This window comes from Dendrobates tinctorius, unplaced genomic scaffold (assembly GCF_039654945.1).
Source record: "Dendrobates tinctorius isolate UK_male_01 unplaced genomic scaffold, ASM3965494v1 ptg000007l, whole genome shotgun sequence".
In the NCBI taxonomy this organism is placed as follows: Eukaryota; Metazoa; Chordata; class Amphibia; order Anura; family Dendrobatidae; genus Dendrobates; species Dendrobates tinctorius.
Genome location: NW_027361675.1, coordinates 33,021,773 through 33,039,746, shown reverse-complemented (window position 1 = coordinate 33,039,746; position 17,974 = coordinate 33,021,773). Strand labels below are relative to the sequence as shown.

Below are 17,974 nucleotides of genomic sequence, written 5' to 3'. Positions count from 1 at the left end.
CTGCTTGGAATTCTGGGATATGGTGACATCTGGACAGAACAGGAAATGAAAACATTACAAAGCAATTATATAAATAGATGATGTTACCACCAAATATATGACAATTTTTAACTGTATTTTATTTTTTCCATATTAAGGTCATTTTTTATTGGGAAAACTGGAATTGTATGAAAGGAGTTTTAAGAATTAAAAATATTTTTTACCCAATATTTATTATTCCTGAAAGGGACTTTCACATACAAGCTCATGATTGCTTTACTAATATACAGCACTATCTTAGCAGAGCCGTGTATTACACAGTGTCAATATTTACAATTAGCCTATCATGCTCCTCTCTGGCAAGATATGATTGGCTATAGGGCATAGCAGTACTCTTTGAGGTCTGCACTAGCCATCGCACTGCAGGGATACTGATAGGCTAACAGAAGTATGGATTTCCCTCTGTAAGGGTCCCGTCACACCAAACGATGCACCAGCGATCCCGACAACGATACGACCTGGTCAGGATCGCTGGTGAGCTACCAAACAGGCAGACACACCAGCGATCAGGGCCAGCGAGGATGCTGGTATCCAAGGTAAATATTGGGTAACTAAGCGCGCGCGTCGCTTAGTTACCCGCTGTGTACCTTGCATACCAGAGTGCTCACACTGAGAGCTGATATACAAGGTAAATATCGGGTAACTAAGCGCGTACGGCACTTAGTTACCCACTGTTTACCTTGGATACCAGCTCCCAGCGTGAGCACGCTGGTATCCAAGGTACACAGCGGGAAACTAAGCGTCGCGCGCGCTTAGGTACCCGATATTTACCTTGAATACCAGCTCCCAGCGTCTGCTTACAGCTCTGGGAGCTCGCTGATCGATGGTCTCCCTCTGCCACACGCGATGCGTGCTGGCCAGCAGGAGACCAACGATCAAAAAATGGCCCTGGACATTCCTGCACGATTAGCGATACCCGGCGGGGGGGGGGCGGTCGCTGATGCATGTCACACACAGCGATATAGCTAGCGAGATCGCTGATGTATCACAAAATCAGCGATCTCGCTAGGGAACTCGCTATGTGTGACGGGCCCCTAAAACTCATCACATGTCGCAATCACTCTTGACAGAGGCAAATGAGACGTTGAACTGCGAGAACCAGTGACAGTGACAATCCTAGACATCTGGATTGGACCCTGTGTACACTGATTGCATTGGTACAGACGTGATTAGCATGACATACATACCCATCATGGATCACAAAGTGACATGCTCATGACTTATATACGTCACATAGCACTAAGGTATTAAGGTATTAAGTTGACATTACAATTTTTTGCTAAATGAATAACATTAATTTAATTTTATATTTTCAGACAATTGAAAATATTAAAGTGTATCTACATGAAAAGGAGCTGTGGAAGAAGTTTCACGAAGCAGGCACTGAGATGATTATAACCAAAGCTGGCAGGTCTGTTACTTTATGATATTACAGCTGATTGATTCGTACTGATGAACTTTCGACATGTTTAAATTGTATTGTTTTTTATGACTGTCGCATTTTTATGTATTTGTACTCACTTGTATGAAAATAACTATTTTGATCAATATATTATATAATAGATTTTGATTTTAAATAACAGAGCTGTTATGGCCCCTGCTGTTTGCTACTTATATCTGTCCTCTAGGACACAGCGTTTTTGCCTTTCTCTATCTCCCAGGCTGCTAGATCCATTTGAAAAGCCATGAATGTTATAAAACGTTAATGCTAAAAAATAACATTTCTCTATAAAATTGACAGACTTTCCTAGAGCTTAACCCCTTCGCACCCGAGCCTGTTTTTGCCTTTGTGACCGGGCCAATTTTTTCAATTCTGACCAGTGTCACTTTATGAGGTCATAACTCTAGAACGCTTCAACGGATCCTACTAATTCTGACATTGTTTTCTCATGACATATTGTACTTCATGATGGTGGTAAAAATTTTTAGATATGATCTGCGCTTATTTGTTAAAAAAATCAAAATTTGGCGAAAATTTAGAAAATTTTGCAATTTTCAAACTTTTAATTTTTATGCCCTTAAATCAGAGAGTGATATCGCACAAAATAGTTAATAAATAACATTTCCCACATGTCTACTTTACATCTGCACAATTTTGGAAACATAATTTTTTTTTTTAGGAAGTTATAAGGGTTAAAAGTTGACCAGCGATTTCTCATTTTTACAACAAAATTTGCAACACCATTTTTTTTAGGGACCACCTCACATTTGAAGTGAGTTTGGGGGGTCAATATGACAGAAAATACCCAAAAGTGACACCATTCTAAAAACTGCACCTCTCAATGTACTCAAAACCACATTCAAGAAGTTTATTAACCCTTCAGGTGCTTCACATGAATGAATGGAATATGGAAGGAAAAAATAAACATTTAACTTTTTTTCACAAACATTTTACTTCAAAACGATTTTTTTTATTTTCACAAGTGTAAAAAGAGAAAATGAACCACAAAATTTTTTGTGCAATTTCTCCCGAATATGCCAATACCCCATATGTGGGGCTAAACCACTGTTTGAGCACACAGCAGAGCTCAGAACGGAAGGAGTGCCGTTTGACTTTTTCAATGCAGAATTGGCTGGAATTGAGATCGGATGCCATGTCGCATTTGGAGAGCCCCTGATGTACCTAAACAGTGGAAACCCTCCACAAGTGACCCCATTTTGGAAACTAGACCTCTTAAAGAACTTATCTAGATGTGTCGTAAACACTTTGAACCCCCAAGTGCTTCACAGAAGTTTATAACGTAGAGCCATGAAAATTAAAAAATCATTTTTTTTCCATAAAATGATCTTTTAGCCCCCAATTTCTTATTTTCACAAGAGTAACAGGAGAAATTGGACCCCAAATGTTGTTGTCCAATTTGTTCTGAGTACACTGGTACCCCATATGTGGAAGAAAACTACTGTTTGGGCACACGGTGGGGCTCGGAATGGAAGTAGTGATGTTCTGGAATGGAGACTTTGATGGAATGGTCTGCGGGTGTCATGTCGCGTTTGCAGAGCCCCTGATGTACCTAAACAGTGGAAACCCCCCACAAGAGACCCCATTTTGGAAATTAGACCCCCCAAAGGGACTTATCTAGATGTGTGGTGAGCACTTTGAACCCCCAAGTGTTTCACTAAAGTTTATAATGTAGAGCCGTGAAAATAAAAAAAATCATTTTTTTTCCACAAAAATGATCTTTTAGCCTCCAATTTTTATTTTCCTAAGGGTAACAGGAGAAATTGGACCCCAAAAGTTGTTGTCCAATTTGTCCTGAGTACGTTGGTACCCTATATGTGGGAGAAAACTACTGTTTGGGCACACGGTGGGGCTCGGAAGGGAAGTAGTGACGTTCTGAAATGCAGACTTTGATGGAATGGTCTGCGGGTGTCATGTCGCGTTTGCAGAGCCCCTGATGTACCTAAACAGTGGAAACCCCCCACAAGTGACCCCATTTTGGAAACTAGACCCCCCAAGGAACTTATCTAGATGTGTGGTGAGCACTTTGAACCCCCAAGTGCTTCAGTAAAGTTTATAATGTAGAGGCGTGAAAATAAAAAAATCATTTTTTTCCACAAAAATGATATTTTAGCCCCCAATTTTTATTTTCACAAGGGTAACAGGAGAAATTGGACCCTAAGAGTTGTTGTCCAATTTGTCCTGAGTACACTGGTACCCCATATGTGGGAGAAAGCTACTGTTTGGGCACACGGTGGGGCACGGAAGGGAAGTAGTGACGTTCTGAAATGCAGACTTTGATGGAATGGTCTGCGGGCATCATATTGCATTTACAGAGCCCCTGATGTACCTAAACAGTGGAAACCCCCAATTCTAATTCCAACCCTAACCCCAACACACCCCTAACCCTAATCTCAGCCCTAACCATAACCCTAACCACAAACCTAACACCAACACACCCATAACCTTAATCCCAGCCCTAGCCCTAGCCCTAACCCTAACCCTAACCCTAGCCCTAACCCTAACCCTAAACCTAGCCCTAGCCCTAACCTGTGCACCTGCTTTTTTTTTCTTTACTTTTTTTTCTTTTTGTGACAAGATCGCTGCCCTGCGATCTGACTCATAGTAACACCACTTCTCCTCTGATCTCACACTGACAGATGATCAGAGGTGAAGCAGCATTACTATGTGACAAGATCGGTGCCTGGCACATAATAACGCGACTTCTCCTCTGATCTCACACTGACAGATGATCAGAGGAGAAGCAGCGTTACTGTGTGACAAGATCGCTGCCTGGCACAGCTGTGCCAGGCAGCGATCAGCTGTGCCAGGCAGCGATCTAGTCACACAGTAACGCTGCTTCACCTCTGATCATCTGTCAGTGTGAGATCAGAGGAGAAGCCGCGTTACAATGAGTGAGATCGCCGGGAAACAAGCAGCTTTCCCAGCGATCGCTCCCATTGGCTGCTGTGACGCTGACGTCATCAGGACCTGAACCAATCAGGTCTCGATGATGTCGGGGGTCCCAGCATGCATTGTGCACCGGGATCCCCGCGTTATAAGGTATGTGGGGGTCCCGGGGGGCACAAAACCGCCGACAGTAGATAAACGTCTGCGCTGCACAAAGCCCAGCAAGCGCCAATGTTTATCTACAGTGGGCGGTCGGGAAGCGGTTAAAGTTCCACTTCCACTTCTCCATGTAATCATTGGCTATGATTCATCATTTGCTGTTTTTTAAGTCACTTTTCTTTTTTTTTACTTTGTGATATTTGCTGACATTTAAAAAAATGGACTTTTTCCTGTCACTAACCATTTTTGTGACTATTTAAGCAAAAAGCTGCAATTGTTGATTTAGGTGAAAACATCTGGAAATCCCAAACTACACTCACAATGCAAATGCAAATGACATTCTGATCAAACTCTGATCAGAGCGTGATCAGAGTGTAATTTGCATAAAATTGACCCAGTTCTCTCAAATTAGAAAATCTTTGGCCACCTGTACCTGTCCTATTGGTGAAGATATCAGTGCTGCATCTTAATATAGCAAAAATAGTCTCATAAAAAAGAGAATATAAAGTTACTGTCAAGTGATCAAGAAGATCATTATTAGGCTTGTAAACACTTGTAAACCTCATACATGCTGTGTATTGCATAGAAAATATACTATAATTCTAAGTCATGAAGTATGATAGGATAACCTTGCCATAATTGTTATTTGGGGACAGGGAATTCTATCCAACTTTGTCCAATTTCAGGTATTTCAGAAAATAGTGCTAATCTTGCAGTAAAAGGGGTCAGAACTCCCATTGGAAAGCCCAATTGACTTCTGTAAAGTGGTATTAACATAGCCTACTGATATATAATAGTATTAATGTTCTATGTGTGTTGCTATCAATGTTATCTATAGGTGGGTTATTTTCACATTCAATACATGGAGCTAGGGTCAAAAATCATGTGATATCAGTGGAATTTGTACCAATTTTTTGTGAGTTTAAAAGTCTAAAAATGTTAGAAAAAAGTTGACAAAACCCACAGATTTTACCAGGTCCAGTTGACTATCCAATGTGTGTGAGGTCCTCCTGGCTTCTCAGGGTGAATGAGCATGAGACATAAAAAGTTTGAAAGTCCAATTCCTTTTTATTCATGAGATGGCCACCTTCAGAACTGGCTCACTCACCTCTCCTTTAAATCAAAATGTGTGTGTGTGTTTGTGTGAAAAGGGAGATAAAATAGTAAAAGAGGTCAGTTATTGAAGGTGTATGGCCTCCTCAATGTTAAGTTGCGTAATGCAGACATGATTATTATAAGAACATAAGATGTCTTACATTATTATTAATGCAAAGAACCAGTCACTATTAGTTGGCCAAAAATGGGGCTCTTCACCATTTGCTGTGAAAAATTATTTAGGGTGTATTCACAATGTGGATTTACTTCCACATCTTTGACTTTTACTCTGAGATATTACTACTTGAAATAACTTGGGTGCAATACGTCTGCCAATATGTCATCTTTTGATTTCTGTTAGATATGGGGGCTGATTCATTAAAGCTTTTAAGCCAGAAAAATGTCATAAAAGGTTTCAAAAGTCGCAAAGTTTTTGTACAATGTGGAATTGAACAACATTTTTCAATTTTTGGCAATTCTATTCTGCTCAAAATAGCGTGAGCTGGGGTGGCGCTTGGACAGGATGGTGGCGTGGTCACACCTGCCCATCAAATTAATTAAACATACCAGTATTTTGTATGCCAGCAATGCTAATACAGGCCTTGATGTCAAGATGTCAAGCCATACATGATATAACTATGCCTCTGGTGGTGAAAAGCTGCATCACATCAGTTGGCTTTCAAAACTTTAAGATCCTGATTCACCTAGAAGCTTTTGGATGTAGACAAGTAGAAAAATAGATATAATACCGTGCTGCCAATGTTCCACCAGGCGATGAAAGGACAATGAAGTATATTTAAATGAGGTTTTTATTTGTCAATGCGCTTTGAAGCATATAAAACTTCTTCATCAGGTTTCTCCTGATTTATGCCAAAAGTTGGAGTAATTTTTCTGGCGGAGGCGCACACCAGTTGTAAAGTGTTCCTCCTAATGAATTTGGCTCGTGTTACTTCAGTGCACCCTTTAGTAAGACTGGAGCATCAGGTTTGTCCTGATTTATGCCAAAAGCTGGAGTAATATTTTTGGCGGCGGCGCATAGCAGTTGTAAGGTGTTCCTCTTAATGAATTTGACTCGTCTTACTTCAGTGCACCCTCTAGTAAGACTGGGGCTCACAATGCCAGTCTTAATTAATCAAGCCCTAACTATCTTACTTCTAAATATCTTTGCATGCCATCTCCCTTAACTCACGACATGAAAGAGAATCCTGGTGACATGGTTTCATATGTGTTTTTGATAAAAAGAAAATCATACTTGTTGTAAGGATCTTACATCTAAATGTCTTTTAATATAGAAGTACCATAAGCACATATCTGCTAATACTGCTTTTTGAAATTTTGCTTGTCCTCAACTGCACCTAAAAGCTAGCCAGTAGCCACCTCTGAAATAATTAACAGAAAGGAAATGTATGCCAGAACATACATACATACAGGCATGGTTTACTGATCAGAAAACTTAGTAGTAAGCTTATTCTGGAATCTTTAATGTTTAGTTTTGTAAAGGCTCCATACCAAGATTCAATATTGTGTAGCTGTCCTAGCCAGTATTTTTATTTCTATACTAAGTTCATTCTGTTGATTTATAGTGAAGGACTTAACTGCACAGAATTGCACTTCATGATAGTGGTAAAATTTGTTCGATATGACTTGCATTTAATTGTGAAAATATCGGAAATTTGGCATAAAATTTGAAATTTTATGATATTTTCAAAGTTTTCATTTTTATGCCCTTAAACCAGAGAGTTATGTCACACAAAATAGTTTTAAAATAAAATTTACTACATGTCTACTTTACATCAGCACAATTTTTGAAATTTTTGTTTTTTTTGTTAGTGTCATGATCCATGCTGGATCAGAACTGATAAAAAAAAACACAGGTAACCTTTTTTTTTCTTAAGTTGTGCTTATGTTTGGTTTTTGCCCCCGGTGGCCATTAGGATTATTGCACTGTGGTGTCTTTTGTTCTAAGTTTGCCCCCGGTGGTGGTGAGCGTCATTGCACTCTAGTTTCTTTAGTTAGTGCACATGATTATAATGCAGGTGTGATTGCTCTGGCTCTGCTATAAAAGATTCACAGGTGTTGCAATCAGTGTTGGTGATAGTGTTCATTTCAACCATCCTTGGTGGAGGAAGGAGCTGGAGAGCGTTCCATGCAGCACTGTCTTAGCCCTGGTGTGGAAGGAGTCAGAGGGGATTTCCTTGTCGCTCTGACAGAGCTTGGTGGCAGCTATTCAGGAGGAGAGCTGCATTCTGGTGGTGGACTCTGTTGCCAGGAGCAAGTGCAACAGAGTAAAGCTAAGTGGTGTTTCCCTGTTTGTGTTTTTCCTTAGTGTGTATTAGTGCAGCGGTGGGGCCAGTGCCTGCGCCACTCAGCTCCCTAGCAAGGGATAGGTGTAGGGTGTGCTAGGGTGACAGGTTCCTGATCGGCGCCCGGTGCAGAACCAGCATAGGGAACGTTAGGAGCGTTAGGGACACTGACTCAGGGGAGTGCAGGAGATCTCCACGTCCCCTTTCCCTATCGCAGGGCCCACTGTTGTAACTGTTTCCCCTTTCCCCGTGTCTTGTTGTTGTGGTACTGGCCGGCTGGCTGTGTCACACAGGACAGTATCACATGCCGCATCTTCTAGTTTCATTTACCGGCCTGCGGGTCGCGTCACACAGGACGGGTCATCGTGACACTATCACCAACCGACAACTTTTTTTCTGCTGAACCATGGACCCAGTTCAGACCTTTGCCCAAATGCTGCAGACCCTTACTGAGGAGATTAGGGGTCTGCGTGGTGAGTTGGTGCAGCAACTGCAGCAGTTGGTGGGCTTTGGGGGCTTGGTTCAGAGACAGGCTCAGCCAGAATCCAAGATATCCCTCCCTGACAGATTTTCTGGAGGGAGAGATCAATTCTTGGTGTTTCAACAAGCCTGCAAATTATATTTCAGGCTGCGCCCTCGTTCATCAGGGAGTAAAGAGCAATGGGTGGGAATCATTATGTCCCTTCTTAAAGGGGATCCCCAATCCTGGGCCTTCTCCCTACCGGACGATTCTCCATCATTGGTGTCCGTGGACGAGTTTTTTGCGGGTTTGGCGCTTGTGTATGGGGATCCTGATGGCGTCACCCTGGTGGAATCCCGACTCTGTAGGTGTAAACAGGGAGCCCGGGTTGCTGAGGAATACTGCTCAGAGTTTAGGAGGTGGGCCACTAACACTCAGTGGAATGACCCTGCACTTAGGAGTCAATTTGTGCAGGGTTTGACTCCAAAGTTGCAGGATACTCTGGTGCAGTACGCCGCCCCCAGGTTGCTGGAGGCCGCCATGTCCCTTGCCATCCGGGTGGATAGATGCCTCAGGGAAAGACATATACAAAAAGTGCCCCCTGATGTCCTCACTAGGGAGGAGGACCCACCAGTGCGGACGGAGGAACCCAGACAGCCCGGTGTTGTTGATACAAAAAAGGAGGTGTCTGCGGCTCGTTGTGGTGGGGTGGTATGCTTTTCCTGTGGTAAGCCTGGCCATTTTAAGAGAGCCTGCCCAGTTCATGCCAAGTCTCCAGACGAACCTATGCAAGTAGGAGGAGCTAGTGTTAAGGCTCAGTAATGGCGGATGCTATATGGTGGTATACTATAAGAACACACGTGGGTTATCGCCACCCTGTATGTACAGGGGCGGACTCTGTTGCTTCACAGAGCCACACTACCGCTGAACATAAACGCCGGAGCCTGTTTGTGCTCACAGAGCTCGGCTAAAAGAGCACAGTGTACGGCCACGGAACGCTACCCCAAGGACATGGGGTTAGAATCCTTCTAGGCCCACTGAGCACGCGGCGTCGCTGGCACGAGCGCCGCTAAAGACGCTGACAGTGGAGTGTGGAGCACATGCACTGAGGCATGCTGGATCACTGGTGAGGACCAATGTCTGACTCAAACCTTGACCTACCTACACCTAAGCCTGGGTGCTAGCAGGCTAGGCTGCACAACACATGCGTACCAAGGGTAGGGGTTTCATAATGAGTCAATCATCAGATACATTCATATGTGCATACATCTCTCACACCTCATAGTCTGTAAATACAGTCTATCCTAGCGCATGGGCGAGCGGCCATGCAAACCTTTTACAGCCACGGGCGTCCGGGACCTTCCTGGCTTCTTGGATGGGCCAATCCGAACACGAGCAGGACCTGAGCACATGACCCTCGATCTCCAATGGGAGATCACTCCACGGGCATGCTAAGTGGCCCGACATGAGAACTTAGTCCCTGGAGAATCTCGCTGCTGAGCAGCATGCATTGTCATAGCTGTGCCAGAGGTGGCAGCAGCAAGCAAACCTGCGGAGTTGGCCTGAGCAGAGCTTCGGGACTGACAAATTTGCTGAGCAGGCTCCACTGCAGCTGAAGAAGAATGGGAGACCGCTGGGTGCAAGGCTCTGGATTCCTGCTGTGCAGTGGTAGGAACCTGATGCCTAACAGCTAGTTTGTATTCAGAGCTGCCTACGGTTTGGGGAGTGGTGTTGGCATGTTTGTACTGTGGGCAGACTGGTCATGGCCTGAAAGCTTGCCCATTGCGTGCCAAATTATCTGTGCCATCTGAGGAGCCGCATTCCCCTGGTCGCTTGGAGGGAGGCGACCAGGGAGTATACATTTCCTCCATTTTGCCCTCCCAAGGTACCATGTCAGCAGAGGTCTTGGCTGGCGGGGTACCGGAGGTGATACCGGTGCTTGTGGACAGCGGAGCAGGAGTCAGTCTGGTGGATGCTCGCTTTGTCCAGACTCATGGTCTGAGGTGTAGGATGCTGGCCCAACCTATTAGTGTCCAGGCCATAAACTCGGTTCCACTGAGCCAGGGAAGCTTGACCCAAGTCATAGAGAATATCCATCTACGTATAGGACATCATGAGGAGTCCTTGTCGTTCTACGTCTTGGAGGGAATGCCAGTACCTATTGTTTTAGGCCTCCCTTGGCTGAAAAGACACAACCCGGTAATAGATTGGCGGGCGAGGGAAGTGGTCAGCTGGGGGCAGTCGTGTGAGGGCTGCTGCCTAGGAACTACTGTCTCTGCCGTCTCTCTTCAACGGATCCCTTCCTCTCCGGTGAGAGCAGCAGATGTGCTGCAGGAGCGTAGGGGCAAGTCTCAACCCTCGCCATTGGCCAACCCTGGGAGGCACAGGCCTCGTGGTGGAAGGGGTGTGAGTGTGGTGACACAGGGGGACGCCTCTGTTGTCAATCCCAGAAAGAGTTCTCCAAATGGTGACAAACGAACAAGTGGAAATAAACGTTCAGGTCTGGACCTGTGTGTGAACGAGCATGTATGGGTGGCCACCAAAAAACATCCAGTGGAAGCGTGCTGTGGAGTGTTACCAGCTCATACCAAACATACACATACACCACTCGTTCCCCAGGTCAGCGCTTTGGAGATGTGTGGTGCCGCCAGAACATGCGTTGCCAATTCCAGCAGGCTCGTTTCTCATCAACCTGACGTGCAGGTAGTTGCTGGGGGGAACTCTGGGTCTGGGCGTCTCCGCTGTGTTCCCTGAGAAGGAGTGGTCTTGAGGGTCCAGAGGCCCCTCATTAAGGGGTGGGTACTGTCATGATCCATGCTGGATCAGGACTGATAAAAAGCACAGGTAACCTTTTTTTTTCTTAAACTGTGCTCAAGTTTGGTTTTTGCCCCCGGTGGCCATTAGGATTATTGCACTGTGGTGTGTTTTGTTCTAAATTTGCCCCCGGTGGTGGTGAGCATCATTGCACTCAAGTTTCTTTAGTTACTGCACATGATTATAATGCAGGTGTGATTGCTCTGGCTCTGCTATAAAAGAGTCACAGGTGTTGCAATCAGTGTTGGTGATAGTGTTCATTTCAACCATCCTTGGTGGAGGAAGGAGCTGGAGAGCGTTCCTTGCAGCACTGTCTTAGCCCTGGTGTGGAAGGAGTCAGAGGGGATTTCCTTGTCGCTCTGACAGAGCTTGGTGGCAGCTATTCAGGAGGAGAGCTGCATTCTGGTGGTGGACTCTGTTGCCAGGAGCAAGTGCAACAGATTAAAGCTAAGTGGTGTTTCCCTGTTTGTGTTTTTCCTTAGTGTGTATTAGCACAGCGGTGGAGCCAGTGCCTGCACCACCCAGCTCCCTAGCAAGGGATAGGTGTAGGGTGTGCTAGGGCGACAGGTTCCTGATCTGCGCCCGGTGCGGAACCAGCATAGGGAACGTTAGGAGCGTTAGGGACACTGACTCAGGGGAGTGCAGGAGGTCTTCATGTCCCCTTTCCCTATCGCAGGGCCCACCGTTGTAACTCTTCCCCTTTCCCCATGTCTTGATGTTGCAGTACCGGCCGTGTCACACGGGACAGTATCATGTGCCGCGTCTTGTAGTTTCAGTTACCGGCCTGCGGGTCGCGTCACACAGGATGGGTCATCGTGACAGTTAGGAAGTTAAAAGGGTTAAAAATTGATCAGCAATTTCTCATTTTTCCAACAAAATTTACAAAACCTTTTTTAGGGACCACATCACGTTTGAAATGACTGAGGGGCCTATATGACAGAAAATACCCAGAAATGACCCCATTATTAAAACTGCACCAATCAAATTACTCAAAACAACATTCAATAAGTTGATCCACCCTTTGGGTGCTTTCCAGGAATTAAAGCTATGTGGGAGTAAAAAATAAACATTTTAATTTTTCCCACAAAAATGTTCATTTAGCCCAATTGTTGCATTTTTACAAGGGTAACAGAAGAAAATGAACCATAAAATTTGTTGTGTAACTTCTCTTGAGTACGCGGATACCTCATTTGTGGTGGAAAGCTACTGTTTGTATGCAGGTCTGGGCCCGGAAGTGAAGGAGCTCCATTTGAATTTTGGAGAGCAAAATTGTCTGGAATACAAAGCGGATGCCACTATTGTAGAGTCCCTGATGTGCCTAAATGGTGGAATCCCTCACAAGTGACCCCATTTTGGAAACTAGACACCTCAAGGAATTTATTTAGATATGTGGTGAGCACCTTGAACCCCCATGAGGCTTCACGGAATTTTATATTGTTGAGCATAGAAACTTAAAAATTATATTTTCCCCCCAAAAAATGTCATTTTAGCCCAAAATTTGCAGTTTTACAAGGGTAACAGGAAAAAATTCACTGTACGATTTAATACACGTAATCAGAAACTATTTTTCAATGAATTTATCTAAGGCTGCAGTGATCACTACGTGTGTGTCACTGAATTTTATACCATTGGGCAGTGAAGACAAAATACATTTTCACAATGGAAAACAGGAAAAAATGGCACCAAAATTTGTCACACAATTTCTGCTAATCGTGGCAATATCCCATATTTGGCTGTCCAGTACTGCTTAGTCATATGGTGAGATTCTGGAGGGATGGAGCACTATTTGTCTCTTGGAGCTGACATTTACCTAGAATAGTTTGAGGACTCCATATGCAGGGGCATTTGGATTTGGGAGTGTAGAATTTGCTGAATATCTTTTGGTGGACAAAGAGCCATTTTCCTTTTCCAGAGACTTTGCACTACCAGTAACATGGAAGCCCCCTATATTTCCATTGACACATGACGTGCCTGAGTGGGGACTTGTTTTTTAGTACATTGATTTGAAGCTTTTTTTGGCAACATTTTACATATTTTGGATCAAATATATCCTGCACTGTACGCTGAGCACTTACATCGGGGCTTCCATCTAAATCATCAAGTGACATGATTCAGATGTAACCCCCGATGGATCTAATCACTGTAATGAGGCAGCAGAGTTACTATGTTCAACATTGTCCTTCTTTTTAGAAGTGCACAAAACTGTGGTTGACTGTGTTCTTATGCACGTTTAAAAAGACAGGCCTCGCCGGATCACAGGCCAAATGGTTTCAACAATGTCTCCATCTGCCTCATTATAGGAAATCATCCGCCGGGGGTTCCATATGAATCACGTGTTTCAGAGATTTACATGGAAACCCTGGTCAAAGTCCATAGCGTGGAATGCAGGATAAACTAACAAATCAACAGCAGGGGAAGAATTTTTAAAAAATTTTTACGCCATTCCTTGTGCATGTATTATTGATTAGATGACTTTCCTCTATGGGTCGGTGCAATTACAGCAATACCAGATTCATATGGCTTTTTATATATATATATTTGGCTGCTGTCACACATTAAAAGACACTTTTTTCTTTGCAAAAAAAGTTTTAGCATCACCACACTTGAGGGCTATAATTTTTCCATATTTCTGCTGATAGAGTCATGTGAGGCCTTGTTTTTTGCCAGACGAGTTTACATATCTATTAGTACCATTTTCGTTCACATAACGTTTTCATATCACTTTCTCATCTGATTTTTGTGAGGTAGAATGAACAAAAACTAGCAATTCAGGAATTGTATTTTATGGGATTTTTATGCCATTCCGCATGTGGTAAAATTGATAAATCAGCTTTAGTCTTAGGGACAATACAATTACAGCGATACTACATTTATATAATGTTTTTATGTTTTGGCGCTTTTACACAATAAAAACTATTTTATAAACAAAATAATTATTTTTGTATCCCTATATTCTGAGAGGTATACCTTTTTATTTTTCTGCTGGTGGAGCTGTATGACAGCTTGGTTTTTGTGGGACAAGATGCTATTTTCAGAAATCCATTTTTATTAACATTCATTGTTTTGATCATGAATTATTCCACTTTTTGTCCAGCGGCGATCATATTTGTACAGCTTACTGTATGTGCACGCACGATTGCTTGGACGTATCCATACGTCCAAGCCGGGGAACCAAGCCAGGATGTATGGATATGTCCAAGGTTATGAAGGGGTTAAAATAATAAAGCAATAGTAAACACAAAAGTTATCGATTAGTAATATTTTGGGTTTAGCTTATAGTAAATAGAATATCCGTCAAAAAAAGTCACAAAAATTTTCCATGGAAATTTCCTATGCAATTCTAGGTAAATGTAAAGGTGGCCACATTGGATAAATGTCAACCAAGCCTGCAAACTTCGATGGGATCAGCTGACCATCTATTATATAAAGTGACTTTCCCCCCAAAAGCAGCAGTTGGGGATAAAAGAGTGAATTTTATCATGCCAAATCCTTTCATGTAAAAGGGAGATAGCCTATATAAATGACACCAGTTTACAACCCTCTCCATACTGGGAACATAAACACATGCATGTGTTTGAGGAGATGAGGATCAACTGTGAGCAACCAAACAAGTGTTAAGCAGATACAGTGCCTTGCAAAAGTATTCGGCCCCCTGGAACTTTTCAACCTTTTCCCACAAATCATGCTTCAAACATAAAGATACCAAATGTAAATTTTTGGTGAAGAATAAACAACAAGTGGGACACAATTATGATGTTGAACAAAATTTATTGGTTATTTTAAATTTTTTTGGAAATTCAAAAACTGAAAAGTGGGGCGTGCAATATTATTCGGCCCCTTTAACTTAATACTTTATTGCGCCACCTTTCTCTGCGATTACAGCTACAAGTCGCATAGGGTATGTCTCTATCAGTTTTGTACATCAAGAGACTGAAATTCTTGCCCATTCTTCCTTGGCAAACAGCTCGAGCTCAGTGAGGTTTGATGGAGATCATTTGTGAACAGCAGTTTTCAGCTCTTTCTACAGATTCTCGATCAGATTCAGATCTGGGCTTTGACTTGTCCATTCTAACACCTGGATACGTTTATTTGTGAACCATTCCATTGCAGATTTTGCTTTATGTTTGGGATCAATGTCTTGTTGGAAGACTAATCTCCGTCCCAGTCTCAGGTCTTTTGCAGTCTACAACAGGTTTTCTTCAAGATTGGTCCTGTATTTGGCTCCATCCATTTTCCCATCAATTTTAACCATCTTCACTGTCCCTGCTGAAGAAAAGCAGGCCCAAACCATGATGCTGCCACCACGATGTTTGACAGTGGGGATGGTGTGTTCAGGGTGATGAGCTGTGTTGCCTTTATGCCAAACATATTGTTTGGCATTGTTGCCAAAAAGTTCGATTTTGGATTCATCTGACCAAAGCAGCTTCTTCCACATGTTTGGTGTGTCTCCTAGGTGGCTTGTTGCAAACTTTAAACAACATTTTTTATGGATATCTTTGAGAAATGGCATTCTTCTTGCCACTCTTCCATAAAGGCCAGATTTGTGCAGTGTACAACTGATTGTTGTCCTATGAACAGACTGTCCCACCTCAGCTGTAGATCTCTAGAGTTCATCCAGAGTGATCATGGGCCTCTTGGCTGCATCTCTGATCAGTCTTCTCTTTGTTTGAGATGAAAGATTAGAGGGACGGCTGGGTCTTGGTAGATTTGCAGTGTTATGATATTCCTTCCATTTCAATATGATCACTTGCACAGTGCTCCTTGGGATGTTTTAAGTTTGTGAAATCATTTTGTATCCAAATCCGGCCTTAACCTTCTCTACAACAGTATGACAGACCTGCCTGTTGTGTTCCTTGGTCTTCATGATGCTCTCTGTGCATCAAACAGAACCCTGAGACTATCACAGAGCAGGTGCATTTATACGGAGACTTGATTACACACAGGTGGATTATATTTATCATCCTTAGTCATTTAGGACAACATTGGATCATTCAGAGATCCACAATGAACTTCTGGAGTGAGTTTGCTGCACTGAAAGTAAAGGGGTCGAATAATATTGCACGCCATACTTTTCAGTTTTTGAATTTCCAAAAAAATTTAAAATAACCAATAAATTTCGTTCAACTTCACAATTGTGTTCCACTTGTTGATTCTTCACCAAAAATTTACATTTGGTATCTTTATGATTGAAGCATGATATGTGGGAAAAGGTTGAAAAGTTCCAGGGGGCCGAATACTTTCGCAAGGCACTGTATCTAAAATATATAGCCAGCACTAGTCCAATATACAATTTGTGAGTAAGGGATTGCTCACTTCTCACTGCATTAAATTTTATTAACAATGACAACGAAGGGGTGATAGCAGTTTGGGAAGTCTAGAAAGGGGTTTTCATCTTTCAGGTTAGCAGTTACAAGTGTATGTAAAGTAGGGTAAAATAAGGAATTCTTTATGGACTGCATTAAGATTTGTTACAAACTAGTTATTCATGCAACATAATGCTACCTGCAGCACAAGTACAAATTATGAACCCCACAGAAATTTTTAGGCACATGAATTAAACCCCTAGGGTATAATATACCTTTAAGGACAGCTATAGCTATCAACCTTTTAAAGAGGTTGTTCCCTACTTTTACATTATTGTTCTATCCTTATAATAGGTCATCAGTGTCTGATAGGCGGGAGTCCGACACCCAGCACCCCCGCCTATCAGCTATTATCAGTATTGGCGGTGGAAGCCATGGGCCTGAAGTTTCTTCTTGCAGAGCTGGCCGTCTACTTGTAGTGGCTGCCACAGGGTACTATACACCTGCCTCCTATTCAAATCACTAGGAAGTGGAAGCGTAGTAACCTGCAGTAACCACTTCAAGTAGACGGCCAGCTCCGCAGGTAAGTACTTCTACCGGGTATAAGACCCCGGATAATCAGACATTGATGACCTATTCTAAGGATAGGCCATCAGTGTAAAAGTAGTAGACAACCTCTTTAACTTCATTACAAGTTATCACCTTAGATCCACTGACAATCTGTTATCTATGGACACTGGCCAATAACTTCCAATGTATATCATCAAAAGAAGCAAAGATTTACCAGTCTGAATTTCAACTTGCTGAATAATTTTATTTTCCCAGAAATAAGTGGTGGTTGAAATGCCTGAAAGACAACAGCATCACCATTCCTATAGAGAATAAACATGATGTCATTTCATGCTTGCATGTTTATGGAGGAGCTGAGATTGATAACTGCTGACCAAAACCTCAAGTTTACTTCTGGTTAGCTAAACTGCTTATCTAATTCATTCCTATAGTAATGTCTTAATGATTTGTCTCAGCAAACAAATACATTTGTGCAAATCTCAATACTGTACTTGAGAGAAACCCATTGGCTTCATGTTCTACAGGAAAGAGAAAGAAAGGGCCCCACTTACACTCTACAGGCGAAAGAATTAAAGAGGACCCTGCTGACCATAAGAGCTTATACTCTACAGGCGAGAGACAGAGAGGACCTAGCTAATCACACTTTCACACTACAGAAGACAAAGACATACATAGTGACTCTGGAGAAGTAAAATGACTTCTAAAATGTGCTCCACTGGGAAGTGATGATCAATTATGGTCCAGGAAGTGATCAATAATGTATTATTAGGTAAGGTATTATAGTCTGTAGTTGCAGGGCAATATGGGATGGCCAGTGCAGCAACCCAAAATGATGTTAGTCTGCTCTATGATGCTTTAGCAGTATGAGAATTGGTGCTGGTCA

At 42.8% G+C, this 17,974-nt stretch overlaps 1 protein-coding gene across 1 annotated transcript in view; it reads left to right on the top strand.

The window, feature by feature from the left end:
• Positions 1-1,231: 1,231 nt before the first annotated feature.
• TBX4 (T-box transcription factor 4) overlaps positions 1,232-17,974 on the top strand; it is a 331,723-nt gene continuing 314,980 nt past the window's right edge. The window contains exons 1-2 of the mRNA XM_073571710.1: positions 1,232-1,243; positions 1,356-1,450. Coding sequence (XP_073427811.1) covers positions 1,232-1,243; positions 1,356-1,450 — 107 coding nt within the window. The remainder of the gene's footprint in view (positions 1,244-1,355; positions 1,451-17,974) is intronic.